This window comes from Mercenaria mercenaria, chromosome 1 (assembly GCF_021730395.1).
Source record: "Mercenaria mercenaria strain notata chromosome 1, MADL_Memer_1, whole genome shotgun sequence".
NCBI classification, from domain to species: Eukaryota; Metazoa; Mollusca; class Bivalvia; order Venerida; family Veneridae; genus Mercenaria; species Mercenaria mercenaria.
Genome location: NC_069361.1, coordinates 2,300,494 through 2,316,685, shown reverse-complemented (window position 1 = coordinate 2,316,685; position 16,192 = coordinate 2,300,494). Strand labels below are relative to the sequence as shown.

The window sequence follows — 16,192 nt, the reverse complement described above, 5'->3', positions numbered from 1 at the left end:
ATTTACACTTTGAGAAAGGTTTCATAGTAGGTTGTCCACCTTTACTATATCTAGATACTAAGCTAGTACAGTGTGTTCTTGAGATCTTTTGAATTATATAATATTATAAACTGTTATAGATTTTATAATGTTACACTATGTAAATAAGGGTAAATGTAAAGAAAGTGTACAGACAGGTCTAGTCTATATTTACCTAACTATACATAACGGTTGTTTAAAAACTGTCCCTTGGGCAGTTTTCTAATCTTCATGCAACCGTTATGGCCAAAAATTTATTGATAAAGATCAAGGACTTGAACCAATGATTGTACAAGAACTAAGTTGGATAAAGTTATAATAAATATTGCATTTCATCTCATTGTATTACAGTATTATTACCCCAGACAGGTAAAAATATTAACCCTGACCTAGCTGTAGACTACCTGTTATAAATCTGTAGTAAAGCCTTCAACAAGGACTACCTTTACATTACCTGCCAGTTGAAAATACATTCATGAAAAACCAAATGTGATATTAAATGCAAAGTTGGCAAGTTTTGACATTTGTGAAAGTACAGGTTTTACAATTTGCACACTTTGTGGATCATAAAACGTTGTATTTGCATGATAAGATATCTAAGGGATATTTGGTTTTTGTGTTATCTATGAAGTAATTCGGAACACTGCGAAAAGTTTAGGAGTGAGACCATTTTGTTTTGACAAACGATATTTGTTTGTCACAGTTTCAAAGTTCAAGAAGATTAGAGTGTAAAAAATAGTTAAAGGGAAAGTAAACCTCACCTGGATTTTAGTGAAAATCAGGAATTAATTACATAGAAATGGATGCAGAAGGGGAAGTTCCACCAGTGCAAAATGGGGACGCTCCTGAGAGCGACCAACCAAAACAAGGTAATATCTATCATCATGAAGTCATTAAACACACAAAAAAACATACTGTACTTAAATATGTACTATTAATATACATATAAAAGGTATAATATATGCTGTGTGCAGACTATTTACAGAGCATAAATTAATCCAGTTATATACTGTATTATAAATGTTTTAGCCTACATGTATTATTATAATTATTGGCTTAAAAGTGAAATAATGAAATTGCCTATCAGTATGGAAGAATATACATGTTGAGGTGATAATGGTTGTAATGATACCTGGAATATTGAGTCTGTTCACAACAAAGCAGTTTTATAGCAGTGTAACCTATATACCAGTAATTACCTAGAATACATTCTACATCATGAGAATGCTGAAATATGTGAGCTGGAGTTAATCATAGATGAAAGAAGCAATATTGGTAGAGGCATTCTGAACTAATAAAGGAGGTTTTTCCATGGGGAGGTAGGGTGCGTGCTTAGTCATTCTGCTAATGTTTAATATTTATTCTTCATCTTCAAAGAAAAATACAATTAAAGAATTTTTTTACTAGTGTAAGGGAAATTATGAATCCAGGTGTGGAGCAGTGTCAGCTAATTTGTGTTACATACTGTTTTCTGCAAGTTCAGCTGAACGTGCTACACCCTTGTATTCATGCATTATTATTTAAGTCTTAAATAACAAGAGTATATATATTTTAAGTGTCCTTGATCAAAGATCAGCCTGATCTTATAAAGGTGCTTTAAAATCAATAAAATATTTGAACAATACTGCCAGGAAGTAACATGTTTGATCATATTGCCTTAAATATTTCTTTAAAGAATTTAAATTTTTTCTGAATTAATCATAGAAAGATAATTTGCATTAAATGTTATTTTGCTGCAAGGTTTCATGTTGAGCATATGACATAATAATTATGTAAAATAAATGCAAATATATTGCCTATTTGCATACTTCTCTTTGAGACGAAAATCCAGGTGTTTAAATACATGTAATGTAGATCGAACTGACAGTAATATTTTGGTCCTGAAATGGATTTGCTCAAAACTTGCACATAAATTGATTCTCTGAACTTTTGATATATGTAAGATCACAGTATTGACTTGATTGCCAAACCAATATAGAGCTTTGTAGCATTAAGTATAAATTTGATAGCCAGTCATAACTTCATGTAGAAAATGATAGAAATAATAGGAATATCAGAACTATATCGTTACATTTATCAAACAACAGCATTGCAATCAATATGTTTAGCAAGAATGCGGTGGAAATACAAGTTTCTAAAGTTATGATTACCTCCCTTTATATGTCTTGGTTAAGAATTCCATAGCTATTCAGGCAGTTATGAAACTTGTCCATTCGGTTCAGATGGTTGAAATATACAAATAGCTTAATTAACAAATGAAAATGTGAAAAAGGAAGTGTAATCAAAAGAAATAAGCTGCTTGTTGAATATTCCCACAATAAAGGGAGGTAATTTATTTAAAAAGTATAAGAGACATTAGACGTACACATCTAATAGGGATATATCTGTTTATATAATGGACCACTTGTTGCTTAAATTAATCTTATGAAATATCTGAAAGGTGAAAAATGTCTTGAAATGTTGCTTAAAGATGGCTAATCAGGCTTAGTTAGAGTGTAAACATGTTGCCGAGGGAATGATATGAATATAAAAAAGTAAAAGTAAAAGGTTTACATTGAGAAGAAAGATTTTAGCCAAAATTAATGTGCAAAATTATTATTATCTCCCTTCGCTTACCTTGGTTGTACATTTCAAAGCAAAAAACTATTAAAATTTGCCTGAAATATTCTGAAACAAATGTAGATATTGATTTGAAACTTCACGTGTCTTCAGGGTTATAAAACTTAGGTGATAGCATCAAGTCCCATAACTCTGACATGTATTTTGGCCAAATTATGCCTCCTTTTGGACTTAGAAAATTACATGCAAGTTACTATCTCCAAAACTAATGCAGATACTGGATTGAAATTCTATAGATATTTTAACATTTAAGATAATATTTCAGTCTTTGACAACAATTCGAATAGTCGAGCATTGGCTGTTTAATGGACAGCTCTTGTTATAGATAATAGTCTCACATAGGCTAATATGATTGTTTTGCATAAATCCTAACTAAAATGAAAAAGTTGGTATTATCCATCCATGATTTTGAATAAAAAATGATCCATATCAGATTCAGATTACTTTTATTCAAGTTTTGGTTTATGTTTCATTCAAACTGATAAATGATGTTAGAATATTTTCATTTTAAAACTTTCAAATGCAGCTAGACTTCCCATGGGCATGTTGTTATAATGTTTTGTTGACATTTCTTGATTTTTCATTTTTGTGTGTTTGCATTAAATTTAAAGGTTAATACCACATAAGTAACTTGATATGATTGAGAAAAACTTTGAATGTGAACAGGTGATTCATACAGGATAGAGGGAAATCTTTGAGCATGAGTGATACTTGATAATATAATCATTTGACAGTGAAACAGAGATAGCTTTATAAAGTACAAAATGACAGGCTGATCTTATTGATGAGGAGGCGTTTTGAGACATGTTTCATTGTTTCTTGAAATACCATTGAAATGGCAGAATAATTTTTTTTTGGTAGTTATTTTGGCACAGGTTTTGACAAGAAAATAATCTGGTGTGGTCTTGCAATTCAGCAAAAAAGAAAAGCGTATTTGTCATTCATCAAAATGTAATCATTTAAAGAGTTGGGAGAGAATAGAAAGATTGAATAGAAAGTTACAAGGGAATGATGGGGAATGGGGACTCGTTAAGGTACATGGTTAATTTTTTAGGTGTTTAGTAATTTTTGGTTTCTCCACCTTAGTTTCAGTCTAATTAAATTAAATTCAGCAAGTATTGATTATAATCTCTAACTGCTATGTACATTTTTAGCCTGTTTTGTGTCTTTAATGTCATTTGGTTTATCTTTTACCACATAATATGGGGTCATGGTCTGATCTTCATGGTTCATGTATTTTGTAATAAAATGTCTCAACAATGTATATAACATGACTTGCTACCCATGATTTATGTATATTTTAGGCTATATACAATATGAGAGGTCGCTTTATAGTCTCATTAATCATAAGGAACTAACTAGTTTACAAAACAGTTAGTACAAATATCATCAAAATAAGATAATAAAAGCATATATAATTGATGATATTTTTAGAGAATGCCAAAAAGAAGCATAAATTAATTCACAGGTTCAGTAATGAGCATAAAATTGTTTAGTAATATGAACTCAGAAAATAATACTTTGCAGCAATGTTTTACGAACAGAATAGAAACACAAACAAAAAATGTTTTAGGAGTTAAATGATACAAATTTTATATTATGAGTCATAGCTAGATCCAGATAAGCTGTATGCTAAATAATTTATCTAATATCAAGGTCACATTGTAATACTTAAGCTGGATTACAGTACTTTACATAAGGTGAAAAAATCCTCACAAAAAGTAACAACAGAACATTTCCTGATATGCATGGTGCAGGATGTTTGCAAAAAATAAAATATGAGTTTGATATCATGCTTAAAACGACTTGACAATCTAGAAATTCAGGTTTATTTAGCAATTACATGGTTAGAATTTGCGAAACGTGAGTGTTCATGTTTTAGGACATGCTCCAGATTAATATTCACAATTTTTTATGCCCCCGAAGGGAGGCATATAGTTTTTGAACCGTCTGTCAGTCTGTCGGTCTGTCAGTCTGTCCGCAATTTTCGTGTCCGGTCCATATCTTTGTCATCGATGGATGGATTTTCAAATAACTTGGCATGAATGTGTACCACAGTAAGACGACGTGTCGCCCGCAAGACCCAGGTCCGTAGCTCAAAGGTCAAGGTCACACTTAGACGTTAAAGGATAGTGCATTGATGGGCGTGTCCGGTCCATATCTTTGTCATCGATGGATGGATTTTCAAATATCTTGGCATGAATGTGTACCACAGTAAGACGACGTGTCGCGCGCAAGACCCAGGTCCGTAGCTCAAAGGTCAAGGTCACACTTAGACGTTAAAGGATAGTGCATTGATGGGCGTGTCCGGTCTATATCTTTGTCATCGATGGATGGATTTTCAAATATCGTGGCATGAATGTGTATCACAGTAAGACGACATGTCGCGCGCAAGACCCAGGTCCGTAGCTCAAAGGTCAAGGTCACACTTAGACGTTAAAGGATAGTGCATTGATGGGCGTGTCCGGTCCATATCTTTGTCATCGATGGATGGATTTTCAAATAACTTGGCATGAATGTGTACCACAGTAAGACGACCTGTCGCGCGCAAGACCCAGGTCCGTAGCTCAAAGGTCAAGGTCACACTTAGTTGTTAAAGGATAGTGCATTGATGGGCGTGTCCGGTCCATATCTTTGTCATCCATGGATGGATTTTCAAATAACTTGGCATGAATGTGTACCACAGTAAGACGACGTGTCGCGCGCAAGACCCAGGTCCGTAGGTCAAAGGTCCTAAACTCTAACATCGGCCATAACTATTCATTCAAAGTGCCATCGGGGGCATGTGTCATCCTATGGAGACAGCTCTTGTTTTTTCTGAATTGGCGAGTTGCATTAATTAGCCAATAAAAGTATCACAAATTCATTACTTACAGATTTTGTAAAATACACTTGCTTCTGTTGAATAACATATTTTGGAGTTGGAATTTGAAAGTATACAACATTTAAGGAAGGCTCAAATAAAAGAAAAGAAAAGTGGCAATGTTGAATTTTCTCGACCATTAGTTACATAGGTGCAAGAAAACCAGTGCACACATAGGAAAACCCACAACAAGCCAAAGTCTGTTCAGACTATAAAAATAATAGTTGATATTTAGGTTGTTGAAATTTGAACCGATACAATATCGGTACTTATTGATATAATATCTATGGTATTTACCACATTTCAAGGTTCTCTTCAATATTTGTACTAGACTGTGAGCAAACAGTACATTATTGATAAAATAACCATTCATTTCTAGTAATTTATTGTAAATATTTTATCTTCTATGCTATATTGCATGATCAGAAAAATGTATTAACACAACTGAAGCATTTTTACAAGTGTATAATCAATAGGTCTTGATTCATATAAGATAAGATGTTAAAAATGATTACATGATTAAAGGTAAAATTGAAAAATAAGAGAAATAAGATAAACATCAGTACTCTGGGTTAAGTATTTACTATCAAAGTTTCATTTACTCTGTAAATAACAGATTATTAAAAAAAAACATTTTAGGTGATAAATGATGCACTTGTGTTCTTATCAAGTAATCTTATTTTTAAGCTTAAAATAACTTTCAAGGCAAACCCTTCTTATATTATCTATCAGTGGTAAGGATAGAGGCTTGACCACTGATATAAACACCTTAAAAATATTTTGCTGATTTTTGCAAAACTTACTTCTTCCAAGATCTGATGAAACTGGTATTTAGCATTGTATGTTTAATACATGAAGCTGCCTTTTTATGGTTGACAATTAAAGGCATTATCTAATCATTTGATTAGTGGCTCTTTGGTAAAACCATCATAACTTGCAGTAGGTCTTTCTAGCCTGGGCAGTGAGTTCATATGACCCCAAAACTTTGTTTTACTAGGCATTGAGTCTGTAGCTTGAGTCGCCTTTTCCACCTCTATATTAGTCTGGCTACTGACTAGATAATCTCTTTTTTTTTTATACAAAAACAAAATAATTCTGTTGCTTATCGCTGATTGAAGAAAAGGGACATAATTTTACAAAATTTGAGTAGCCTCAGGGAGTTACGGTATCTCCTGTTAACAAAACACAGGGTTTGAATGCAGACTACCTCCATACATGAAGAAAGTATTTTACGTTGGTAAGTTATTGGTGTCATTTAGGTTTTGCTAACTTTGCTTTTGATATATAAAGTTAAAATTTTGTTAAATTCAGAGATTTTTCCATCAAAAAGGAGTATAAGGTTCTGCACCGAGCAGCTTGGTATGTAAATCACAACAGGAAGACTGAGTAAAAAAAGTATGCAAGGTCTGAACAGACTTCTGTATAAGATGGAGGGCGAATCTCCAGGGAGCTTTCTCATAACCTATTGTTGATATTTTGTTGCATGCACCTTTATAAGAATGTCACTGGCATTCAGAATGAAGGTCAAGTGTAATTTTTTAGCTCGACTATTCGAAGAATAAGTAGAGCTATCCTACTCACCACGGCGTCGGCGTCACACCTTGGTTAAGTTTTTCGTACCAGTCCACTTTTTGACAAAGTCTTTTAAGATAAAGCTTTGAAACTTTCAACACTTGTTTACCATCACCATGTCCAGTTTTAGGCAAGAGTACATAACTCTATCAAGGATTTTGGCTGAATTATGGCCCCTTTTAACTTAGAAATCTTGGTTAAGTTTTTCATACCAGTTCACATTTTGTGTAAAGTGTTTGACATATGGCTTTGAAACTTTTATCACTTGTTTATTATAACAGTCTCTATCTGTAGGCAAGAGAACATAACTTTGTCAACTATTTTGGCGGAATTATGGGCCTTTTTGGACTTGGAAATTGGTACACTTTTTGTACAAGTCCATATTTTGTCAAAACTATTTGACATGTGGCTTTGAAAGTTTGAACAATTTGAGAGCTGAGCATGAAACTATTGTATCTTGTTCTGTATCTATATACAGTTACAATAGTTTCACGCTCAGCCCACGATTTAGTGTTTATCATCATGATTTATATTTGTAGGCAAGAGTACATAACTCTGTCAACTATTTTGGCTGAATTATGGCCCTTTTTTGACTTGGAAATTGGTTCAGTTTTCGTACAAGTCCATGTTTTGTCAAAACTATTTGACATATTGCTTTGAAACTTTGAACACTTGTTTATCATCTTGATTTCTATCTGTAGGCAAGAGTACATAACTCTGTCAACTATTTTGGCTGAATTATGGCCCTTTTCGGACTTGGAAATTGGTTCAGTTTTCATACTAGTCAACGTTTTGTCAAAGCTATTTGACGTTTGAAACTTTTAACACCTGTTTATCATCATGATTCCCATCTGTAGGCAAGAGTACATAACTCTGTCAACTATTTTGGCTGAATTATGGCCCTTTTTGGACTTGGAAATCCGTTAAGTTTTTCGTACCAGTCTCTATTTTGCCTAACCTGTTTGTCATATGGCTTTGAAACTTTGACCACTTGTTTACATTCATAGTCTACTTACCTAGGACAAGGACTTCAGCTCAGTTATGGCCCTTGTTTGGACATAGAAATTAGTTAGGTTTGGCATACCATTCGCTTTTTTGTCTATTAACTGTTTGATATATGGCTTTGAAACTTTGAATATTTGCTTACCAGCATGGTCACACATTGCTATATAGTGCAAGACTAAACCAAATCCACAAATGCAGGTACATTGTTTGTCTTATCCAAGGGGGGTATTCGATCTACTCCTTACCACCAAAACAAAATGGCGGCCAAAACTGAAAATGTGAGTTTTTCGTACTTTTTATCTTTTTCAAGGATTTCTAGACCATGACACATGGCTATCAACCTGCTCCACTGTTTTCTCTATCTATCGGTACCTTTAACATTGGAAACAGTGCTGTATTTTGTCTGGAATGCTGGTCATGGGATTTGAATCGATGGAAAATCCTTCGGTAAACACGGGATAAGGAATAGTGCGATTAGCAAAATGGTCTTTTTTCCTTACAATTCAAATAGTTGTGAGCTATTTTTTGATTAGAAGAAAAAATTCAATATATATTTCCATCATGGTTAGTCTGGAGCCGATTAAAAGTCGTAATTTTAAATTACACAGTTTTTTGTCTGATGGTAAGGAACAGTGTACGAAAATAAGAGGATAAGGTGCAGTTCACTTCTTCAAGCAACTTTTTTCTTCGCTCTTTTCAGAGACAATCAAGTAAAAGTCTGTTACAATAATATTTTGGTGATCATTTATAACTATCTCTTGCTAAATGTAGTAAGATTTAAAAGGTATCCGCCTGTCTATCAGACACGTGATGTACTGAAAGCCAAATGTTTAGCAAGTATTTAATATAGTATCCCTCGCCAACATTTAAGTATCAATAAATTTCTATTTGGTATAGCGCCAAAGTCGTTAATAACAAGCAATTGCCTTACAAAATGTTGAAATATTTTTTTTTGTCTTAAGAAACCATTAAAAGTTAAACCTACTTAAATACAAAGTGTGCTACTAAAGATAGTGAAAAATCAGCAACACCACTTAACTTGTTTAGGTGTTATGCATTGTTGAAGTATACCGCTCTTCTTTGTAATTTTGCGTTAAGATACATACGTTATGCGACATTTAGGCGCACTAATTCACGACTTTATGGATACATAAACACAAGAAATCATTCGTGGCTGAAGCTATAACTATGTATATGACTTTTCATAATTATGGTTAACTCTTACATTATAAGTTAACGTTGACTTAGAGTTATTAAGAATATACCTCGCAAGTTCGCTAGTAGATTATTGAACAGACATTTAACTGTTACAAAACATATTTAAACATTGACAAAAGGCAAATCGCAAACATAATTAGCTCATAAAATCATAGATATACTCTTACGATGCCATTAACATATACATTTGGAAGAGCAATTTGAATATTTTATGTGTCCTGCTTGTATCTTAAGCTGCACTACAAAAGTAACGTAAGTATCATTGCACTGAATTACCTGGGTATGAGAAAAGATACATTCAAGTAATGGCTTAATATGTGGCAAATATGATTGTTATTTACCAACATTATGTATCTTTTACCACGAATTTAAGTGCATTTAATTATCAAGCTTTTCTTGGAAACATTTATGTCAATCAACAATAACACGTATCAAACTTGTCAAAACATAAAACATGCAACTTTAATTAATTTAATTAATTTTATTTTACAATAATACTTTTTAACAACAAATATTGTGGTTATACCTTTGTAGTAAAAACCGTTGACATATAATTAGCATAATCTTATGCACAATATGACTTTACAATCTTGGTTACCATCTGATCAGAAATATGCTGATGGTAACGTATGTATCCCAAGTTAAGAATAACGAATAAATTCATTTTCGGGCACCAAAGTTCGTGTTCAAGATTGCCATCAAATTGAAGCCAACCATTGTAAATCAAAAGCACAAATACTTATTTATTCAAATCAATTATTTCTTACGATTGTCAAATTAATTATTCGTATAGACAGCTTTGATAATCTCGTTCTCTTGTATATTTATAAGGTGACAGCCCTTATAACAAGCGCTTTGTCATTGGATCCATGAATCACACAACATTAAGCTGTATAAAATGAAATGCACGAAGAAAAAGTACTTATTCAAATATTGAAAATTAAATGTAATCACAAGTCACCGTGTCAGAACTTTTCCAAAAAATGAAGAAAAGATAATTTTATTTGAGTACAACCACATTCATGAACCAAGCACCAACACAAACCGACAATTCTACATATAAAATTTCATTCAGAGAGTTAACAGTTTTATTAAGTCTGTCTTTACTGTAAAGACTTTTTCAAATATATCATCAGTCTTGTAAAAAATATTTCAAGATATATCACGGTTGGAACAAAATTTTATGCCCTTTTACTTGCAGATTTTTACCTTAACAGTAATTCAAGGTAGCTCTTTTACCTTTTAGTTACCAGTTCTACGGCAGCGATTCGTTTTAAGGTATCAATTTTAATAGAAACGAAAACAAAGTAATATAAGGTGGCATACGTTCTTAGTAAAAACTACAAACACTATCTTTTCGGTTAAGCCTGCGCTCCAACAACCAAAGCCTATTCAACAAACTAAGAAACAGACTCTCGAAAACTCCGAAAGAAACATGGTACATTTTCACAGGGAATGTATAATGTCATATTATGACATTATACATTTCTTGTGAAAAAGTACTGTTTTTTTTTTCGAAGTCTCAAAGTCTGTTTCTCATTTTGTTTTTCTTATTCTCTCTCCTCCCTTTTCTGTTGCCCAAGGATTTAATTAGCACGGGGTTAATAGTTTCACTGTCTGATTCTCTCTTTTAAAGGATTGCACTGCCTTTAGCCTTCTCACGTTCACGATACACCTTTCAGACTTCAGCCCTCGATTTTATAATAATGTTAACCTGATGTGCAACCCGCCACAAGTCAACAGTGAGTTATTATTACTGATATACGCACACATACACCAATAACATATGTATTGATACATACGTTACCGATCCTGTGCTATGGGTACCACGGGTATGCTGTTTCCATTCATTTTGTATTTAAAAAATGTCAAACATGTATCTTTATGACATACGACCAATTCTGTAAATAAACCTTTTTAACAAGAAATTAATATTAAAGCATATATTTTCAGATTTTAAAAATAGAATTTGCATGACATGTTTTAAACAAAAATAGTGATAAAAACAAAACTTTTCAGCAAATTATTTAATGCCTGAGCGTTTTATCTTGGAACCTTGACTTCAAAAAATAAAAGAAGCCTCATGTTGTATAAAATGGACTGTCAGTAAGATATCAAGTATGAAAGGATACATACGTTACCATACGTAACGTATGTATCAATAGTTTGTACTGTGTTTATGGCGTACTCAATATTTATAACAACATAAATATAACTGAAACAAAATGTAATTGTCATATAATCACAAATAGGTTTTACTTTAAGATATATCAAATTAGCTTCCTATTTAAACCGAACATTACCAGCGGAGCCCATTGAACATTTTCATAAAAAGAAAACACGTCTTCAAGGACAAATATGCAACTTTAAATGTGTGAAATCTGCATCTTATGACGTAGACGATACAAACTGATGACACTGTCAATTAAAACTGAGTGACACTTATTTGTTTATGTTATTTTAGTAATGTTTGTATTGATCACATATCATTTTGCCATTTCTTATGCCATTTAAATTAAGAAGGACCTCTGCTTCATAATAGATTTATTGAAAATGCATGCACTGTTTTGGCGTGAAAAAACTACTCTCAGTTCAACATGAATTGCTGTGATTTTCAATGTCTTAGAATAAAGGTAACGTTTGTATCATCGAAAGTGGAATCTTAACATAAGGAAAGTTTATGTGAAAAATATATCACTACTAAGTATATCTTGTATCAAATGTTATAACATGTTATTGAAACAAAACTAGAAATAACCTTTAAAGACACCAAAACGCTATTCTTTGTATGTCAAGCTCATATATTCATAGTATGATAGATCCATAACCTAAGTATTCCTTCATCGGCGTCATATCTGTTTTATTGTTTAGGAATCGTAAAAACACAAACATACACATTATGATGCAGTTATTAATAATTAGGGAATATGTATTCTTTGCATTTACTAAAAAATCCGTCATTAACTATAAAAGCGGTCAAGCGTTGTGAATTTTTGTATAAAAATTGCGCATGGCGTCAGTAACGTATGTATTATTTTAAATTGTCTTTAGTACATTTTTTTTGGATTATGGATCTGATAAATCCAATTGACATTAGGTAACAAGTATAAACACATATTCATTGGCATTATAGTATGTTTAATTTGCTTCTGGGGCCTATTTTTAAACGAGCACGATAAGGAACACTCGATTGTTCGTCATTAACGACTTTTAACGATAGGAGGGTTTACACTATGGTTCACCTACAGTATAAGTGTAGTTTTAACAGCCAGGATCATGATTCAGACCTCTTTAATTATTACATGGTAGAGAAATGGCTACTGGTTATTTCAGAAACGATGTGAGAAAACTGTAAAATCCCTTTGAAAAAATTGCACTGCACCTTATCCTCTAATTTTCGCACACTATTCCTTACCATCGGACAAAAATTGTGTTTTTGTGAAAATACGAACAATGATCTGCGCAAAACTAACAGTATTAGATAAGTATGTGGAAATATTCCTTCAAATCAGAAAAATAGCTTACAACCTGCAGTATATTAGGTAAAAAAGACCATTTTTGCAAGTCGCACTATTCCTTATCCCGTGTTTACCGGAGGATTTTCCATCGATTCAAATCTCATGACCAGCATTCCAGACAAACTAAAGTGCTGTTTCCAAAGGGAAAGGTACTGGTAGATAGAGAAAACAGTGGAGCAGGTTGATAGACATGTGTTATTGTCTAGATATCCTTGAAAAAGCAAAAAAGTAAGAAAAACTCACGTTTTCAGTTTTGGCCGCCATTTTTTTCCATGGTAAGGAGTAGATCGAATACCCCCCTTGTTATCTGTTCCGTTTCTTTTGTCTGAAAATCTCAGGTAATATTTTGACCCTATACTTCTATCAGTGTTTCGAATAGTCGAGCGCGCTGTCAACAGACAGCTCTTGTTTAAGTCAGAAATACCCAGACTTATTTTATAACAGAAATTCGGTCTGAATTCTCCATGCAAGTTATGTTCAGAAAAGGCTTCCTTAGTTTTAAAGAGGACAAACTTTCACAAAAACGTTTTAGCCCTATGTCTTCTTATCCCAATGCAAGATTTTCATTTAACTTGGTGGGAATGTTTGACACAATGAGACAACATGCAGAAAGCAGCTTCTGTTTATACCCATTCAAGGTCAAGGTCGTACAGTGAGATCATTTGGTTTCTGCTCTGTATCTTCTGCAAATTGATGCTAACCAAATTCAATTGTTTGCACCATGTGCTTTTATTTACTTTGTTGGCAGCCCCCACTAATGTTTCATTAATACATTTCATTTCAAAGCAAACAAATGTTCAAGTTGTTAGAGATGCCTTAAAGTTTCTCTTTATTTGCATAAGGTTTCAGATTGCATGTAACATACAAGTTTAAGTTATTCTACAGTTACTCTCTTATTTTTGTTTAATCGCATAGAAACATTTAAAAGCCCATATAACTTTCAATGTATAAATATAGTACATCTTGATAAGTTTTGAATGGTGTTAAAGGGTAAGATTTTCGGGGGCTTGTTAAGTTTGATACTTCATTTAGTCCGAGTTTTTAGTTAGGATCTTAAATGTGTTCATCTGTAAAAGGATTCCATATAAGTTTTTTACCATTTTTTAGCTCAACTATTCAGAGAATAGTGAGATCTGTTCTACTCACAAGGGCATCGGCTTTTTTGCACAAAAGATCATATGACAGTAATCATTTCATGCGTTGGTTGGAACCTGACTTTGTTCAATTTAATGTAAATTATGGCCTTTTTTCTACTAAAGTTTTGCATGCAACAAACTACAGAGCTGTATCAAGCTATTAGTTGAAATTTCACAGTCATAAAACCTATACAGAACTAACCAAGTAAGATAACTCTTGGTTGAATTTGATGTGAATTACGGCATTTTTTCGACTTTTCAAATTTGGTGAAAGTTTTGTGTGCTATTAAACACCAAGCTGTATCTCTGTACCAGCTATGTAAATCCAACTGAAACTTCACACAATGTTTCCCTGATATGAGACCTACTGAAATATCAAGAATTTGTTGGAATGTATTATAAATCATGGCCATTTTTCGACTTAAAAAATTTGGTTGAAGTTTTGCATATCAGGCTGTATACTAATTAGTAATAGCTATCATTTAAAATAATATTGATTTGAACTTTACGCATTATTTTCTATAACCATGATTATTGAAATTAATTAGAGTTATTGCCCTTATCTGCCTTAGACAATTTGGTTGAAGTCTTGTATGCAAGTTGTTATCATTTCCATAATGAAAATTAATTTTTGATTTAAATTGTAATATAGCTTGGTTTAATATTTAAGACTTGCTAACTTATTGCCCTTATTCTACTAAGAAGTTGTTAAATAGTGGAGTGAGCTGCCTTATGGACAGCTCCTATAATGTTCTATAACTCTGTTACCCTACATTGTGATAGTATGATAGAAAATAGAAGAATGTAACTTAGTTTTTGTTACCACCAGTAATTTAATTACTCAGTCTTCCAAAAGGCATGCATTTTAAGTTATTTTTAAAAATAATGTTCAGACACTGTTCTGTGTTTTCATTTTTCTGTTCATCATTTCATACATACAGTTGCATGGTGCTAGAACTTTTCAGCAGAATCCTGTAACTATATTGTTCGCATGTTGGAATTAGTTACGCTATTTTTTTGTACCTGTTTATTTTCTTTTGTTATTTTTTTTTTACAGAGATTGTAGTGTAAGCTTAATCCTTACCCTGCTAAATTTCTATAATGGACTTGTCCATCTTCCAATTTGGACAGTGCCATTAACTGTTAAAAGGGGTGCTTACCAAAAGGGTATTGACTGAATTGCGAACAGTGCAGATCATGATCAGACTGTACAAATGTGCAGGCTGATCATGATCTACACTGGTCACAAAGGCAGAACCAATTATGTCCAGGAATGGTAAGGGTTTTAAGCAAAGTGTGTCTTGTTTTTAAAAACAATGTCTGCTGTTCTCTTTCAATAGCGATGATATTAAGTGCACATCTATCTATATAAAATAAAATTCAAATAGATTCTTGTGCTCAGCAGGGTTCACACATACCTTGACAATTCCTTGACTTTGATGTTAGTGTTTGAAAAATCCTTGAAATAGGCTAAAACACTAGCAACCTTGAAAAAGAATTTTCAGAAAATTGAGAAAAAAAAATGGCTTGAATTTCAACAAAAACACCTTGAAAGATGGTCGGTCAGCCACTTGCTTTTCTGAAAGAATTAATTTTAAAAAAGAAATAAGAAAATTGGAAAATAATGGTATCTGGTCAATGGTATCTAGTATGCACTAGTAGCAGTCATGAAATGAGGCATTTTATCGCAATTTATACCAAGTGCAATTTTTACTACAACCCCATTTTTGATACAGTTGATGAAAGTTGTTGGGTCCAGTCAGTGAGATTTTAAGCTTTTGTTTCGAGAAAAATAGTTCTTATTGAATATACTTGAATTTTGTCTTGGATGTTCTGTATGAAGCATGCACAGTTTTTTCATGTTTTATAGGGACTTTAAGCTAGTAGTTAAAAATTACGAAGACAGAACTCTTAAAGACTGATACTTGTGCATGCTCTCACTAAAGGTTTATTTTTTCACAAAAAGCTACACAACTGATTTTCAATGATTGGTTTTCTACTAGATGGATTATTACAATCAACTAATCATACTTGTGAGGAGTTTTTGGCTCGAAACTTTGCAATTAGGCAACATGACAGGATCAAAAAAGTGGTAAAGATTAAAAGGTATCAGGTTGAAACGCTATTATTTGAATAAGACTGACAGAGTTGGTTCCCTTTGTCCAGATTAAAACTGAGCAGATTAAACACTTTTTGATCAATAAATGTTTTCTAGTCACATTTATCATTCATTTATAAAATAG

General features: G+C 32.7%; 1 protein-coding gene across 8 annotated transcripts in view; it reads left to right on the top strand.

Annotated features, from left to right (window-relative positions):
• LOC123524816 (echinoderm microtubule-associated protein-like 2) overlaps positions 1–16,192 on the top strand; it is an 89,008-nt gene that overhangs the window by 15,523 nt on the left and 57,293 nt on the right. For 5 of the 8 annotated variants that reach the window (XM_053537900.1, XM_053537902.1, XM_053537924.1 and 2 more), the window contains exon 2: positions 6,812–6,859. The exons of 2 other annotated variants lie outside the window; for them this stretch is intronic. In XM_053537900.1, the coding sequence (XP_053393875.1) occupies positions 6,812–6,859 (48 nt within the window). Of the gene's footprint in view, positions 1–443; positions 888–6,811; positions 6,860–16,192 lie in introns of those variants that run through there. One more of the 8 variants, XM_053537910.1, reaches the window with a different exon arrangement.